Source organism: Gadus chalcogrammus, chromosome 4 (assembly GCF_026213295.1).
Source record: "Gadus chalcogrammus isolate NIFS_2021 chromosome 4, NIFS_Gcha_1.0, whole genome shotgun sequence".
In the NCBI taxonomy this organism is placed as follows: domain Eukaryota; kingdom Metazoa; phylum Chordata; class Actinopteri; order Gadiformes; family Gadidae; genus Gadus; species Gadus chalcogrammus.
Genome location: NC_079415.1, coordinates 13,301,950 through 13,320,085, shown reverse-complemented (window position 1 = coordinate 13,320,085; position 18,136 = coordinate 13,301,950). Strand labels below are relative to the sequence as shown.

Here is an 18,136-nt window from a genome sequence, read left to right as displayed (position 1 = left end):
ATCTGCCCATGCTATTTACCCATAGGCTGGGGCAGTGGTTGAGAGGCGCCAGGGCGTGTCCACACACCGGTGGGCCTGCACGCCTTCTCTCTGGGGCCCACTGCTGCTCCGAGATCTCCTACGCTTTAGCCTGGGACCGCGAGGTACCCAGTTACCGTGTGAGGCCACGAGGAGGCACTGTAGGAGTCTTGGTGGTGGAGAGGCTATGTACCGGCAGGAGGAGACTTACGCGCTCTGCTCCTCTTTTCACCCCAAACAGAGGTTAGCCGGTGGCCGTAGCTGAAAGCAGAAAGAAGCAAGCAGAAGCAGCATGCAACATGCACTAACTACAAGCACTACTGCCACAGTACTACTGCACTGACGCGTCACACACACCCTGTGTAACAAAACACACACACACGTACAGTTGAAATTTGCCTATAAAACGCAAACATTGTCCAACATAAACACATTCAAGCATGCATAAACACACACCCAGAAACACACACACACACACACACACACACACACACACACACACACACACACACACACACACACACACACACACACACACACACACACACACACACAAACATTATAGTGTTATTGACATTCTGTGATTCTGTTCAGCCTGTGTGAGTGTGTTTTATTCTGCATGTGGCTATAGATAATTGAGACCATAAGGAACATCTGTTCACAAAGCACAACCAAACACACACACACACACATACACACACACACACACACACACACACACACACACACACACACACACACACACACACACACACACACACACACACACACACAGACACACACACACACACACACACACACACACATAGATTTACAGAGAGAACAAGTTAAGAAGAGCGAGAGAGATAGAGAGGAAAAGAGAGAGAGAGGGAGAGATGGACACCAAAAAGAGAGAGAGAGAGAGAGAGAGGAAGAGAGAGAGAGAGAGAGAAAGAGAGAGAGAGAGAGATAGAGAGAGTGAGAACAAGTGTCGACATGCTTTGAAGTTAAAGCAAATTCCAGTAGTTTCCTGTTCGGGGCTGGGCGTAACGTGAACCAGGGTTCCTGTTGTAGAGGCTGCAGCATAGCGTGAGCCAGGGGTCGCTATCTGTCTCTGTACAGAGGAGGGCTCTGCAGCAGTCCTCGGTTTGTCTCTGCCTGCAAGCAGCTCCAACATCATTCTTGACATCCCAGCTAATGATATTTCCAGTGTACATCACTGGCCTGTTTTAATCATGGTATTCACCGCAGACCTGGCGCACACCTGGTGGGTTGTCCTACGGAATGCCAATGCATAAATCTCAAGGAGGCCGTGGAATTCTGGTCGGTGTAATTTCACGCTTGGAGTTCAGAGAGATTGGAGTGGAAGTATTTCCCACAACTTCTAGGACATTCTTCAGCGTTCCACTGTGTAAGTAGGCCACACACCGGTGCAAGCTGTCTCACATGCTGCACAGCTGTCTTTCGCAAACCCATAAGCTTTGTTATTGTTGACACAAAAGCATGTGGCTTTAAGAAGATCCACAAATCTTAGATGATGTCCTTTTTCTGACAGTTTTGACGACTAATCCGCAGATCCGATCCATTGAGGATGTCTGGGATCAACAGACACCCCTTCTCTTCTCTCGTGGTTCTGGTGGTACTGTGGCACCTCAGCTGCGGACAGTCCAAAGATCACTTGGACCCCAACACCAGAGACTGGGGGGACTATTCAGACCTCCAGGGTCTGGGACACGGTCTGGGTTTGGACAGGGAAGAGGAAGACGGAGAGTCAAGCCACTTTCAAGAAGAGGACTTTTTATCAGACTTTGCAGGTAATATTATCAACTTGCATTGTGTAGTAGTGGAGAGATGGCCGAGTAGTAATGGTAGGGAAGAAACCCTAAAAGGTATAAAAGATCTTGAATATGCTCAATTGGCCTCACCTGTCTATGCTGTATATTTGAATGTGGAGCCACACAAAGTCAAAGAAAATCAAAAGGGGAATAGTTTACTTGTTACTGAAGTTCTAATGTCTTATGCATGAAAGCAGAGTCTGGTCCATTTAGCATCTGTTGGTGGGGTGTCTGTGGTTCTGTACAACTGTAGCCATCTTTAAGATCTCTCATAATTGGCGCATCTGCCTCACACCTGGTAAAATAGTTACCCTAAAAATTATCTTTGCTTGCTCGTATCAGTCAGATCAGGTGCATTGGAACACCCTCAAATCCAGTGTCTCTCTCTCCCTTAGGTAAAAAACGTCTCTGGGTGATAACGGCTCCATCCCATGATGACCACTACCTCCGCATGATGGAGAAACAACTAGAAGACATGGAGCAGGTAAAACAGAAGAATTGCTCACCAAGAATCGATTTGGATGAGAACGTAAAGTTTTTGAGGAGAGAGCATGTGATCATCTTTATATGAAATAAAAAACATTTTCAATTCAATTCAATATGTCAATCATTTTTGCAGATTACGCCCTTTATCTAAGTGGAATTTACATTGTAGAATTTACAATGTGTATGTGTGTGTGTGGATCTCTGTCTGTCTGTCTGTCTGTCTGTCTGTCTGTCTGTCTGTCTGTCTGTCTGTCTGTCTGTCTGTCTGTCTGTCTGTCTGTCTGTCTGTCTGTCTGTCTCTGTCTCTCTCTCTCTCTCTCTCTCTCTCTCTCTCTCTCTCTCTCTCTCTCTCTCTCTCTCTCTCTCTCTCTCTCTCTCTCTCTCTCTCTCTCTCTCTCTCTCTCTCTCTCTCTCTCTCTCTCTCTCTCAGGAGGGGCTGAACTGCCGCCTGGCCGAGCGAGACACATACATCGTGACCATCATCCAGAATGCGATGATGGAGGGCCGCATCCAGAAGACCACCCCCCAGGGAGATGCCACGGTGGAGACCCTGAGCCCGGACACCGTCTCCAAGCTACTGCACCACCTGGAGCTCAGCAACCAGGTGACCCCCAGCTGGGCTCCCGAGCACGTCTCAGTGAGGGCCGCTCTCAAGAGTTAACGGATCCGTTCGGACCTTTAGCTTAGCACTGAGTGCTGATGAGCCATTAACTAGGTGCTTTTCTACAAAAGCAGCTTGTAGTGAATTCCTGATAAGGAGCAGGTGGGTCATGCATCTAAAGACTTAGTTATGGTTCCACGTCGACGCAACACAAGGGGGTTTACGGACCCATCACGTCCTTGCGGACCCCCCTTGCGTCCACCGCAAGGGCCTGACGTGGGCCTCACAAGAAATTGTAACCTTGTGTCGAGGCAACGCAGCAGCAAGAGCTGCGATTGGTCGGCCAACGTAAACCCGACGTCAATCCCACGCAGAACCAAAAGAGGTTCATGACTGCGACTGCGTGGGCATTGCATTGCGTCAAGGTGGAACCATAAATAAGCCTTTAGTCAAGGATGCCTACAGGTAGGCTGTGGACAATGGCCCTCGAACCCAGAATCCTACTTGAGAGTTCTCTCATGTCTGCTTGACTCCGGAAAACGCACATGGATATCGTTTCCTGCTTTTTTAAGTTTGTTTGTTTGTGTTTTTATTTTTTTGCGGTGGATTCTGCCGCCCATGGAACCCTCAGGAGCGGGAGTTCTCCATGTTGGTTCTGAAGAAGAACCTGCGGGTGGGCGAGCGATTCCCGTACCCGGTGCGGGTGGACGCGGTCCTGGAGCTCATCGACCAGCTCCCGGTCAGGAAGCTGGAGAAGATGACCCGGAAGGGCTCCCCTCTGAGGTACCTGGGAACGCCCTGGAGACAGATCGGTCCACTGGTGTGATTACGACGTGTGATTACAGCTGGATTATTTTACTATTTCATCCCACAGATTCCCACGGTAAAGTGTCTGCAGAATCAGTATTGTTTGTATCAACGGCAGTCCATAGTAACAACGTCTCAGCGACCCACGGAATTCTTAGCATTACTTTTTGAATGTATATGTGGGACCTTTATGGGGCCTTCAAACCTTATTTTCGTGTATCAGGAACCAATCAGATATCTTTAGTTTACAAGTCTGCAAGTCTTGCTACCCCATACAGCAGGGGACCCTATATACTGCTCTTCACCACAGCTGACCGCCGGTGTTTCCATCAGGTGCCGGGTAATGAAGAAGAGAGTCCTGGTTAAGAAGAGGAGAACGATGAAGAGGAAGACGGCCCTGGGGGCGCTACGAGGTAGGAACATCACAACCGTGAACGCGGCGGCGGCAGCGGCACGCCTGCGGAAACTGCCGCTGGATAGAAAGGCGGCTTTAAAGAGCAAGATCCAGGACATCCTGATGGGTCGGTCGAGATTTGTGATCCGCAGGACTCCGCCTCCTGGGAGAAAGGAGGGCAGCGCCGGTGGAGGTGGTGGCGTCGTCGATGGTGGTGGTGGCGGTGCTGTTGGCGTTGTCACCGCCCTCAGGCGAGGTAAAGAGAAAGTAGAGCTGAGCAGACCAGACGGAGCGGTCAAGGCAAAAGAGGAATCGAACGCCAACAGGTGCTTTCTCTTCATGTTTTATTTTGTGTACTTTAGGGAGATCCAGCGCAGGGGGAAGTTATTTTGCTGGCTGACATTAACCACGATTCTTTCTAGGCTATAGTTTTAGTTTTGCAGAAGTAGTGCTAGGTTGACACCTGTATTCTAATATCTTTCTTTGTTATCAAAGCCAGTGGGGATGGTTTGTTGTGGTCCCAACCGTAAAGGGAAGAGGACAATGTGAAAGATAGGACAGTGTTTGACTGAACAGAAAAAGTTCTGTTTTTAAACAATGTATTTGTGATTCTGGATCATTGTGTCTGCTGACTAGGTATCTAACAAAGGGCATTTTCTCCACTCTATCCGTTACAGTTATGAGGGGGGAGGGAAACAGAGAGAAAGAAAAACAGATGATAAAACTGCAGAGCAGAAGAAAACAAACGCGGGAAAAAGTAAAAACAACTCGAAGAAAAAGGGCAAGAAAGGGAAGAAAGGGAAGAAGGGGAAGGGAAGAGGGAGGAAGTCTGACGGCGGGATGAGCGAGAAGGATCAAGCAGCCCTCAGGGAATTCCTGGAGGTTTTACGAGGAAAAAGACGACTGATGGTGAGTTTAATGAAGCATTAGTCCAAGACTTCTAGACGGGACCTCTTAAATCATTCCTGACTAGGTTCACCCATCCATTTCATCCAGTGTATTAACTACCCACTCGCATACTATCTTATTTTGTGTCTAAATGAAAACACGACAGAAGGCAAAAGTACAACCAACCAACCAACCAATCACAAAAATCATACATATATTATATATCTACATCTCAGCACAAGTTGGTCAATTGTTAATGCACACCACCATCCCTGATTCAACCCTGCAGTGTGTGTGTGTGTGTTTGTATGTGTGTTTGTCAGGTGATCTCAACGCCCAATAAGGACGCACCGCTGTACGTCCAGCTACAGGAAGAGAACAACAAGCAGCACTGTGACTTCGCCCTCAGGAAGATCACCGTGGCAACCCTGCTGGGCCAAGGCCGTGACAAGACCCTCACTCTGCAGCACTTCCAGCTGGGTGTGTGTGTGTGTGTGTGTGTGTGTGTGTGTGTGTGTGTGTGTGTGTGTGTGTGTGTGTGTGTGTGTGTGTGTGTGTGTGTGTGTGTGCGTGTGTGTATGTATGTATGTGTGCGCGTGTGTGTGCGTGTGTCTGCATCTGTGCCTGCATGCCTGCGTGCCTGTGTTTGTTTGTATGTGTGCGTGTGAGTGCGTATGTGTGTGTTTGTGTGCGTGTTAGTCCATGCGTAAATGTGTGTGTTTGTGTGTGTGCGTGTATGTGCATGCGTGGATCCAAACTCTGACCAATCCCATTATATTTGCCTAATCAAAAAAAAAAAGTAACAAATATTTGAAAATACTTGATTGGCAGGAGCTCATGAGGTAGAGCAGGTTGTATGGCATGTTTGGAGTGCTGCTGGTTCAAGCAAGACCTCCCCCAGACTGTTCCTGAGGTTGAAATATGTTTGACTTCAAATTATCGACAGATTGCTCAACCGAAAGCCCACTCAGTGTTATTATAAACCCTTTAGGTGGCCACACAGGTTAGAAAAGTGCTATATAAAGGCAGTGCATGAATCCATTGTGCGCCTCTTATTCATTCCCATGTGTTCCAGACTCGGAGGCCCCGTTCAGCGGGCTGGCAGACGAGTTCCCCGACCCGGGGATGGCGTCTCTGCTGCGGGCGGAGCTGGGCCTGTCCTCCGCTGACCTCTTCTCCATGACCGTCACCGACTACGACCTCAAACGCACTGTGAGCACTCGTCTCCTCAGGACTGTCCCATAGAATACGGTTGTTTTATCCTCAACGCTAGCGTCACTAAACAAGCACGTTCTCTTCTACACCAAAATAAGCCTCCGCGTTGACAATATGCTGAATGAACGTGCGATCTGTTAGTGAGCTAAATGCGCTGTGAGAATATATCTCTCCCCCGGTTGGTTCAAAGAATCTATTTTACACGTCAATCACAGGTTTGTGTACGCAATGGGTGAGGGACGTAAGGAGGGCGGGACCAGAGAGCGAAGGGGACGTTCATTTGGTTGCTTGGTTTCAAACCCGTTCTCTCTTCTACTCTGTCCTCGCTCTAGTCAAAGTCAAAGCGAACCTTAGTGTCAATCAGTCCCTCAAGGATTTCGCGGGCCTTTTTTGAGATTGCTGCGGCATAAATGCCAGATGCTGCGTGAGCTTTTCCAAAAAGTTGTGATGAAAGTTGCGGTGTTTTCAATGTTTTTGTTCCGATTACAGTGCGACAGGAAATTAGAGTTGCGAGAAAAGTTGAGATTTTTCTGATGTCAAATATTAAGTTATTACTGCAATTTTCCCTGAGTAATTTGTTAAATATTAAGTTATTAAGTTGTTAAAAGAACAAAAACACTGAGAAATGTTCCTATATAGATTCTTGATTCTTTCCGCGCTGGCAATTGACTTGGATGCAACAGCCTGTGTCAGTGATCTGCCTCGTCGTCTGACGTCCTGCCTGCAGTTCTGTAGTTATGATTCGCGGTGGCAATATGCTTATCAATGGAAGATTTCCGCTTATGTTCCACCACAACATTGCAAATTAATTTCCCCCCGCTTTCATTTAGAATACCAGGATACTGCTTTTACAATTAGGGCATTTAGCATACGCTTTTATCCAAAGCGACTTACATTGTTTAATACACATATTGACAGCAGAGTCATTGTCAACATCAGCTTGGAATTGAACTAGCAACCTTTCGGTTACAAGACAACTGCTCGACCTCCTGAGCTAAGCCGACCCCTTTTCGTGATCTTTCGCAGTTATTTTGGTCGGAAAGTGTGAAACGTTGGATGCTCACATGCTGCATGAATGCTTGAATCGCTTGAAGTAGTAAACACTGAAGTAAGGCGGAAGGTTGTTTGTTGACGTCAGTTCAAGAAGACGCCACTGATTGGTCAAATTTGCGGGAAAGTAGCAGTGGTTGGTTAAAATTGCGACACCGCACTCAATTTGCGGTGATTGGTTGATGTTGCATTGAAGTTGCAAATCGCAACATCGCGAAATCCTGGAGGGGCAATTGCTCTGTCGCTAGCTTAGCCACTTATTAGAGTTCAACACGGTTTTAAACTCAATAAATCACGTGACGTCTTAAGCTCCATTGCTGTGTCATATGTACTTGTGGTTTAACCTGCAGCTGCGATTTACCTTGATCTCAATTGCTGTTTTTTTTCAGAGAAATTCACATCAGACACTAGAGGGCGTATTTTGTGCGTGTGAGTCTAATCTCGAAACTGACGTGGTTTTAGAGGAGACGATAGTTACGTATTGTAAGTCTAGATTCTATGAGTATAGGCGCAGCCTTTTAAGGCTATCGCTATTGGGTTATCCCTTGGCGTGAGCCGTAGCACTGAAAAAATTGTAATCCCCGCCCACCAACAGCGTGGGCCCCAATCACGCCCGCGGGGCGCAGATTTACGGGGGCGCCGGGGGACGTTCTGCTCCCAATAAACAGCTTTTCTTCAGCTATTTAAAGGACAATGAGGCCGACACCTAAAAGGCTGCGCCTATAATCATAGAATCTAGAGTTACAATACGTAACTATCGTTCTATGTTGTATAGGCTTCGCCTTTTAAGGCTATCGCGTTCAGCGGCCAGGCCCACAAGCGCCGGCCGATCTCTGGGTTATCTATGATTGCTCCCCCTGCCTGTGAGAGAGTGTCTCGCTGCCAAGGGAGTGCCTTCGGCGGCCCCGAGAACAGACGCTGGAGGCAGGGAAACCACGATGCACTCGTGCGTTGCGGTGCTATGAGAATCATGTACAGCCGCTCCTCTTTGACGTGCGTTCGGCCACGGTCTATGAGCGAACGCATCCACCCCGATTGGGGGATTGTCCTTCGCGCTGAGGGAGAAACACAGCTCGCACCTTGTGTTGTCCCGCGTGGCGAATAGGTCGACCTCCGCCTTCCCAAACTCGCTCCATATCTGATTGATTAGATCGTGGTGAAGAGTCCAGTCTCCTGGTCTGGGACCCTCCCTCGACATTATGTCGGCCCCTCTGTTCAGGACACCGGGGATGTACGCTGCTCTGATGGAGAGCAAGTGTGTGTGCGCCCAGCATAACACTGTCTCGCTATGCTCAGCAGCTGTGCCGAGCGCACGGCCCCCGTGGCGATTTATGTATGCTGCTGTCGCCTTGTTGTCCGTGCAAATCATTACGTGTTGATTCGTCAACATTGGGGCAAAGTGTTGGATCACTTTCAACACAGTGAGGAGATCCAATGCGTTTAAATGCATGGTCACGGGGGGCGGCCAAATGCCGCCCACTACGTGAAACTCGCATGTTCCTCCCCAGCCCGACAGAGAAGCATCCGTGAACACTGAGTTGTGTGACGTTGCTCTGCCCAACGGCACCCGTCTCGCGAGAGTTCGGGGATCTCCCCAGTGGGTCAAATCGGGGGGCCCACTGATAGGGGAATGGTCCACTTTGCGCCTCCGTTGGCGCACCGGTCGATGCGCAGGCGAGAAAACCAATCTCTGCAGCCGCCTCATGTGAAGCAGCCCCAGCGGCACCACCGTGTGGGCGGCCGACATCATGCCCAGCAGGCTCATACAAGGGGGGGCCTGACACAACGCTGCCCGGGGAACAGCGGCGGAGGAGAGACCACAGCGTCTCCATCCTCTGCTGTGAGAGCCATGCTCTCATTACAGCTGAATCCAGCTCTACCCCCAAATACATCACACTCTGTGAGGGGAGGGGGGAGCTTTTCTTCCATTTACAGGGCGAAGCCTAATTCGACAGGTGAAATACCAGCTTTTTTGTTTGAATAGCTGCTTCCTCCTTGGAGCGGCCATCAAAACAGCGATCGTCCCCAATAGAACGTACCTCATTCCTGTTGCGTGCCAGCGGCCGGAGAGCCGTCTCCACGCATTTGGAAAAACGTTCGGGGGGCTAGAGAATAGCCGAACGGGAGACGGTTGTACTGGTAGTGTGACCCTTGGAATGAGAAACGCAGGAATTACCTGTGTTTGGGGATCACTGTGACGTGGAAGTAGGCGTCCTTCTGAACTATTGAGGTGAACCAGCAACATGGTCTCACAGGAATCCGTGAAATGACTACGGTCGGACGCTTAAACCTCGAAAATCCGTGGCCACATCACGGAAACACGCCGATATCCGTGTGTGAGCCACGGATAAACAGTGTAATTTACTGTGCATTGGAGCAAATTCCGTGTACCACATCACGGACAATTGAAGTGATTTCCGTCAGACTCTACCACGGATTATGAGTTAAGTCCCCCGCTGTGGTCAATGTGGCACACACACGACAGATTGAAACGGGAGGTCCAACACACAGATATGATTTACTTGCAATTGGAGCAACTTCCGTGGAACACAACAAAGGGACAATTTAAGGGTTTCAGTGAAGAACCAACCCCGGGTTTTGAGTTTAAGCCCCCCGTGGTCGACTCGCTCGTTGAAACGGGGATCCGTGTGTTGAGCCAGCGGAACATCAGCGTCATTAACTTGCATTGGAGCGAATTCCGTGGCCACATCACGGATTTCGAGTTATTCGTCCGTAGTAATTTCACGGATTCCTGTGAGACCAGGTTGCAACCAGTCACCCGGTTTTACACACTGTAACACTCGTCTGATTGTTAACATGTGAAACGGCCTCTCCGCGATGCATTTGTTGAGTAGGGCTAGATCGAGAATCGGTCTCAGCCCTCCTGTTTTCTTGGGTACCGGGAAGTAACGGGAATAGTATCCCTGCATTTCCTATCCCTTCGGGACTGTGGAAATCACTTTTTTCGCTAGAAGCTACTGGAGCTCCGCCAAAAGTGAGAGCTGTTGATCCTTGGATGACAGCGTTGTTTCCACAATCCCGTTGAATCGTGGCGGAACGGAGGTGAACTGCAGGGTGTGACCCTTGCTGATCACCCCGTCCATCCATTTGGCCAGGGTGCATGCGTTCAGCCATTCTGAGTAATGCACTGAAGACGGCTGTGCAGCCTCTTGTTTTGATGCATCTGTCATGGAAACGAACCACGCTTGAGCCCCTGCCGCCGCTGCGAGGGGAGGAGTCCTCCTCGCAGCCCACGGGGAGCTCTGCCCGAAAAGGCTGGGTGTGTGCATTAGCAGAGGCATGCCCTGCCTGCTCAGCTTGTGACAAGAGTGTAGCCTCCTCTCTCCTGAGCGTTGGGACGCGAGGAGGAATAACACTGACTGGGCAGCAGACTGCTGACACTGTGAACGAGCTGCGTGTCCTTCGTAGACAGAGAGCTCGTTTTAGCGGCCGTCTCGCCACATGTCATGCCAGGCATGATGTGGTGAGGGGAAAGTAATATAGGGCTGGCTCGATCAATAATACGAGGTTTATTGACGGCCTGCCTATATGTGGTGGGAGATGCGTGTGAAACAGTTATGGCCGGGCCGATAACTGTGATAACAGGCTCCGGCGTTAACTGTGTGGGGAGAAAACAGCCGTCTTTAGTAAAGAGGTGTTTCTCGCTGTCACACGCTTCTCCCTCGCCCCGTAATAGCCGGCGCTTGTGAGGCGGGACATCGCCCCATGAGCCTGCTGCCCGAGGCCTTTGCTGGCCGCTCGCCGCAGCCTGCGATGGAGGAGGGCGGGGCTGGTAAGCCGGGCGAGGCTGCCTTCGTAAAGGGAATGAAGGGCTGGCTCGATCAATAATACAAGGTTTATTGACGACCTGCCTATATGTAGCGGAGATGCGTGTGAAACAGTTACGGCCGAGCTGGTAGGATCCGGCGTTAACTGGTGTGTGGGGAGAAGCCGTCTTTAGTAAAGAGGTGTTTCTCGCTGTCACACGCTTTTCCCTCGCCGGCGCTTGTGGGGCGGGACATTTGCCTTTCGCTGGCCGCTCGCCGTAGCCCGCGACAGAGGCGGGCGGGGCTGGTAAGCCTGGCTTCCAGGAGGCGGAGGTCCCGGCGGCACCGTGACAGTGGCTGTCGGGTCCTATGGCGGCGACGGGAGCCTGTAGCGGAGTGCTGCTGCCCGGGTGGTTTTCGCCACGTCGACTGCCTGTTCGGCCAGACGATGAGGGTCAACCGCCATGTTATGTGCCAGCAGGGCGATGTTATTCATAACAGCCTCTTGCTGCATCATACACTGATGCGCTCTGTCTGTAAGCTTAGCCGTCAGCTGGTCTTTGGGAGTGGGGCAGCGGTCGCTGAGCCCCGGCTTCACTCCAAAGTCAGCACACGGAGCGGGATCCAGCGGCGGTACCGCCCTGTAACCCCGGTCTGTCAGACCCTCCGTCTTCTTGACCTGGATAAATGTTTTCACCGGCCCCGAGCTTCCCGGCTCCGCCGCAGCCCCATTGAAGTACGGCCTGATGGTGGGAAACATCGGCCAGATCGGGTCGAGACGGGCGGGGCGTGTCGCGGCCTCGAGCCCCCAGATGCCATGCAGCTGGTCCGGGCGTTGGGGGTCCTGAGGCATGGACACCGCAAAGCCAAGGTTTGCGGCTGCCCTGGCGATAATGCCCGTTAGCTCTGCCACCAAAGCTCCAACCACTGGAAGTGAGGTGGCGGCAGAGACGGGCAATGCTGCTGCCCCGGGCCTCTCCATTCGGAGAGGGGAAGCCGGGGGAGACGCCCCCTCCTCGTCGCGGTCGGAGTCTTCCGACTCCGAGCTCACAATGAGAGAGGGCATCGTCGAGCGGAACAGTGAATTCGTCGGCCCATTCCGCAATGGCGGCAGCAGTGTCGGCTCTGCGCTGTCTGTCACCCGACGGCAGCGCCGCACAATTCCGACACAGAGCGGCGAGAGCGCCAAGACGGCATGTTCATGCCCAAGGCAGCCCTCGCACACCTCATGGCCGCCATACGGCAAGATGTAACCCGTGTTACATGTCTTGCAGATGCGGATCGTCTTCCAGTCCATAATATCTATTTATTTACTTCAGTATGCTACAGGATCGTCCTGAAGCAAATGGGAGCAGAACGTCCGCCGGCGCTACGGCTCTCGCCTAGGGTAACCCAATAGCGATAGCCTTAAAGGCGAAGCCTATACGACATAGAACTAAACTAGTTTGCAGGATGAAACAAGGCTCCATCATAACCGACACACATACACAGAATTAGTTTTATGAATTATTATTAATAGGTATGATACATTACACTTATTACACCAGATAGGCCTTCAGTACAATACAGGCTACAATATAGGAGTTGCTTAAAGTGGCCAACTAAAACTCTACAAAGAACAGATTATTTGTATGTAAAAAAATGAATGAACGTACCATTCAATGAATCATAAAAAGGTCAATGCTTAACTAAAATGGTTAGCAATGAATGAATTAATGGATTGACGTAGGTGAGGGCAGATTCAGGACTCAGATTTCCACAAAAAGTAGCCCAGACTATTTCATAATATATGTCAACATTATTAGCCTTTTTATTGATTATATTTTTATGATATTAAAGTTCACTTTAAATTCCCATTAAGTTTTTGTTGGTAATTATAGCACAAAATGCTTCCACCATTAAGTTAAGACTGCATCTACTGGGGTAGAAATCACAGTACTTCCGGTTTCCAAGCAGTTTAAACCAAGTCAGCTAGGAATCAGCTGATCCTGTAAGAGTCGTTACACAGCAATCCCGTTCAACCTTGTGCGCAGCTGCGTGTTAAACTCCAAAACCTCCGTTTTAAGGAGTACGGTTTTAAAGTGCAGCAATGCTAATTTACAGAGCAATCTGTAAGTCAATCAGACCATGCAACAAGTAATTACCCAGAGGATCAAAATTGCGTCTCTAAATTTGCTATTCATAATTTTATCACACAACATATAACATAATTATCAACAAGGTCAACAACAAATAAACACAACGCATACAGACAGACTATACAGATTATACAGAATATAAAATGCACAGTGTGCCAGAGTGTAGTTCCTTTTGAGGTATGTTATTGAGGTGCAATAATAAAAGGTGCAAAGTGCAGAATGGCAGCACGGAGATACATACTAGATACAGTTATGTAAACATGTATATTATTGTGCATATCAATCTTTCTGGTCAATCAGACCATGCAACAAGTAATTACCCAGAGGATCAAAATTGCGTCTCTAAATTTGCTATTCATAATTTTACCACACAACATATAACATAATTATCGACAAGGTCAACAACAAATAAACACAACACATACAGACAGACTATACAGATTATACAGAATATAAAATGCACAGTGTGCCAGAGTGTAGTTCCTTTTGAGGTATGTTATTGAGGTGCAATAATAAAAGGTGCAAAGTGCAGAATAGCAGCACGGAGATACATACTAGATACAGTTATGTAAACATGTATATTATTGTGCATATAAAGAGCATACTTAAGAGTTTGAATTTAGATGATCTACAAATCTGGCATCCAGCAGCTCTACAGTGTCTTCTTCTTCCCTTGTTCCAATGTTGTATCTGGCCACCAGAGGGTGTTTGAGGCTCCGCCCTCAACTGCTGACCTGCTGAAACACGTCGACGGTTTCCCCTCACGCCGGCCCGAAAGGGAGCGGGAGAAGAAGGGCTCCTCCGCCTGCTCCAAGGACCGGAGCCCTGCAGCGGAGAACGTGTTACTACGGTAACGTAACACCAGCGCAGGGTTATCATCACCTGTTCAGATGCTTTGTGTGATGTCTGTGGGGAAGCTGCAGGAACTTGGGAGAGATTGAAGTTCAGGTATCTTCTAATCCGCAAGTGAATCATTATTCCTGAAGGAATTAGCACAACAACGAGAATGTTGGCCTATTTCATGCCATTTACTGACGTGGATATTAACACATTTGGGCTGATATGGAAACCCTAACATGCAAAGGAAACAATGATCCCAATGATGATCAACAAGGAGGATCAATAATAACTTTATTGTACCCTGTCTTCACAGAAGTATTACTGTAAGGCTGTAGGCCCACACTGTCTTCACAGCTCTATTAGTTGAGGGGGAGGCCTACACTATCTTCACAAGTCTATTACTTCAAGGCTGTAGGCCTACACTATCTTCACAGGTCTATTACTGTTGCCCTGTAGGCCTACTATATCTTCACAGGTCTATTACTGTAAGGCTGTTTGATATCCTCCAAGGTTGTATTGAGTCTAAGTAACATGGTTGGTTCATCCCTTCTCTCAGGTTCATGTCCAAAAGGAGACTGCTGCTGGTGTCCACGCCCTCTGAGGACGACTACTCCTACCAGCAGCAGCTGTCTGCGTTCAGCGGCCAGGACTGTCCCATGGGTCAGTGGTCGGTCACCTGTTCACACCTGCAGTGTAATCACACGCTATACTCCTTTCCTGTCAGGAGCTGAATTTGTGTCAGGGTTGTGTGTTAGACGTGTAGGCGGGTGGCCATGCACACCCACACACACACACAAATCATGTATGCAAAAGTATGGATAAACAATGGAGTCATAGTAGTCAGGGTGTGATAACCAATCAGACACCACAATGGTCGCTATGCGACCAACCGGTTTCTCTTTGTTAATAGGGAAAATACACTTCTTTAAATACATGTCAATATTCCACCTTTAATAATAACCCCAGCCGGTGATGTTCATGGAGAGAGAGTTCTTTTAGGGAGCCACATAACCGCTAGGCTAGTCCAATGGCATTATCTTAACTCCTCCTTGACCGCCATCTTCTCCTCTCTCCCCTTCACCACCTTCTCACCCTCCCACTCGCTGCCCCTCCCCTCTCTTCATAGTGCTGACTTAATAGCTTCAAACCTGCATGTGCCACTGAGGGAAGTACTACTTCCCAAACCACGCCCACTCTGCTCCTTTTGGCCGTCACTCTGCAACCAGCACAAACACACGCACATGGGTTCTTCATATGGTTATGTGTACTGTAGATGTGGTGTGTGCATACTGGAATTACATTGAGGTCAAAGTAAACAAACGTAAAATAAGTCTGCATATGAATGATCACTATGATGATTTGTCCTCAGGAATACGTCACTTTGCCTTACTGAAGATGATCGGCACAGGAGCTCAAGCTAAAGGAACCGTTGAACTGTTTCCCCTAAATGGTGAGCTGGGGATTTCCAACTGTAGTCTGAAGTCTTGAGTCTGAAGTCTGTTGGCTTTTGGCTGAAGTCTGTTTTCTGTTGTCTGTTGTCTGTTGTCTGGAAGTCAGTAGTATGCAGTCTGTTGTCTGAAGTCTGTATTGTGTAGTCTCAAGTCTGAAGTCTGTTATCCTTAGTCTGTAGTCTGAAGTCTTAGTCTGTTGTCTGGTGTCTGGAAGTCAGTAGTATGCAGTCTGTAGTCTGAAGTCTGTATTTTGTAGTCTGAAGACTGAAGCCTGTTGTTTGTTGTCTGTTGTCTGAAGTCTGAAGTCTGAAGTTTGAAGTTTGAAGTCTGAAGTCTGAAGCCTTAATTCTCAAATCTGAAGTCTGTAGTCTGTCAATCTAGACTGGGTACCACCAGCCCGTTCTCTCGGCGATTTGAATTCACCCTGCAGCAGGGTCTGGAGAGGAGCAATATATTTCTTCCTGTTTCCGATCCGCTTTTACTGCAGCCAATCACCAAGCTGGCTTTTCCCCCTGGTTAAATCTGTAAGAATGTAGTCTAGTCTGTAGTATGTATTAATCCTTTTAGATGCATTCAATTACATAAAAAGCATATTATGTTCTCTTAGATTCATTACAATACATATAATGCATATGATGTCAAGACGAATATGTTCCTGAACATTGCTGCATGTGTGAACAGTGCAAATCACTAGCGGTGCCTGCAATGTTACCCCGGTCATTTACCGGGAGCTTTGTTTGAATGGGGCTTGACAGAACTGCGTGACATGTAAACGTGTGTCTGGCTGCTGCAGGGCGGAGCCAGAGCCAGGTGGACCCCCTGTCCCAGGGCGTGGTGAACAGCCTCCGGGAGCAACTGAAGGTCAGCAAGGACTACTTCAGCATGCTGGTGGTGGGCAAGGACGGGGACGTGAAGGCCTGGTTCCCCTCGCCCATGTGGTCCCTGGAGACTGTCTACGACCTGGTGGACTCCCTGGAGCTCCGAGTCCGGGAGGAGAAGCTGCAGACCAGCCTGGGGATCAGCTGCCCCGAGGACGGAAGAGGAGGAGGAGCAGGAGGAGGAGGAGGAGGAGGAGGTGGTGAGGATGGAGGTTACCGTGGTTACCATAAGGAGCTCGCTGATGAGCGTCGACTTTATCATCGTGGAGAGGACTGATGGGACACGCATGCAGAAATGACTTTGAGTGACAGAGGTGTGAAATACTGCCCTTCAGGGTGACACTACTCACAGACTCCCCTCACATGCTCCGGCATCATAGTAGACCAGCAGAAGTGAACAGAATAAATATTTCAATAAAATGACATCGGTGAAGATTACAAGGATGAATGCCTTTTTGATTGTGAAGATGTGATGGTTAGAAACATTAATGGGGCAGAAATAACATAAAAAATATATTCTGTGGGGTGGTACTCTGGGCTGGTTGCTACAGCAGTAAAACAGGAAGAAAGGGGGAAAGGAGAAGTTCATATATAGCCAGAATTTGGCTTCAATTGTTCTCATATAAACAAACCCATTACAATTCATGTGCAAGAATTGTAAAGAATTTTAAATGAGCTTTGACCAACAACTTTTCAGTTCTGATCGTGTGTTGTAATAATAAATGTTATTTTCGTTATCTATCTTTAATGTCAACAAGTTTTTTTTATTTGCCTTTTACGGCCAATATGGGTTTATAAAACCAGTGTTATATAGCTTGCGTAATGCTTTGAAACTATTTGACTTTTATACGAAGCTAACTTAGGTCGAAGGCACAATTTGCTATCAATTATGCACTATATCGCAAACGGTATGCAACATTAACGGCACATATATTATACAATGAGTCAAGTTCATTTCAATTTGTTAATTTGATCCATTATTGTATTTAAATATAGCCACTAAAAAAAATCCAGAAATTTAAAGAAGTCGATTTATTTTCCTACTGCATCATTCTATAAAAAACAACAACAATGTTCATTTATAGCGTATCTCCAAATTCAATATTATTTCATAATCGAGGTTCTCTGGAGGTTTTTGCGTTGCTCATAGACAATCCACAACTATATTCAAAGTGCGGCTCTTGTAAACATTAAATGACTAGATTTAAAGTTAAACTCATGTTTACAATCCGTCACTTTGTTTGGAAATAAAGAGGTGGAACGAAGGGATACTAATAATCTGTAAGTGACGTTATTATGCTTCCTTTGATGGCCACTAGCTGGCGGTATTTCACACAAATCCTAATTAGCTAATTGCTTTATTGTTATTTATGTTACTTGATGTGTGTGGCATATACTTTTTGACCAATCAAGTGCAGATCTAAGACAAGAGAATATATCCACATAGCATTGCAGAACTGTATCCAAACATTCTTTGCTTAGTAGAGTAAACCGTTTAGCAAACACATCAGAAAGAGCTTTACTTATTCCTATGAGCATAATGATATGTTACAAATACGTTATGCACTTCATTTATGAAGAGGCTAAAGATAGATGACAGAGGGACAATGAAAGAGGAAGGGGAATCTTCAGTAATAGTGCAAGGCAAACAGACACAAACATTGCCTAACAGTCGTCTCATTGCTATCACTCAGCCCTGCCATGTTGGACTGGGGATTAGCTCATCGGTCCAGGTCACTTTAATTGTTCGCTTAGGATTGCCCCAGGAAGTAATGCATCATTACTTCGG

At 48.0% G+C, this 18,136-nt stretch overlaps 1 protein-coding gene across 1 annotated transcript; it reads left to right on the top strand.

Moving 5' to 3' along the window:
* The first annotated feature begins 946 nt into the window (after positions 1–946).
* Positions 947–17,485, top strand: ccdc80l2 (coiled-coil domain containing 80 like 2). Its single transcript, XM_056589636.1, has 13 exons — positions 947–1,408; positions 1,573–1,811; positions 2,228–2,316; positions 2,749–2,922; positions 3,551–3,702; positions 4,060–4,446; positions 4,798–5,029; positions 5,332–5,488; positions 6,084–6,220; positions 13,880–14,028; positions 14,575–14,678; positions 15,388–15,468; positions 16,263–17,485. Exons 2-13 carry the CDS (start codon positions 1,589–1,591, stop codon positions 16,622–16,624), a joined length of 2,247 nt encoding a protein of 748 aa, XP_056445611.1. The 5' UTR covers positions 947–1,408; positions 1,573–1,588; the 3' UTR covers positions 16,625–17,485.
* The last annotated feature ends 651 nt before the right edge of the window (positions 17,486–18,136 follow it).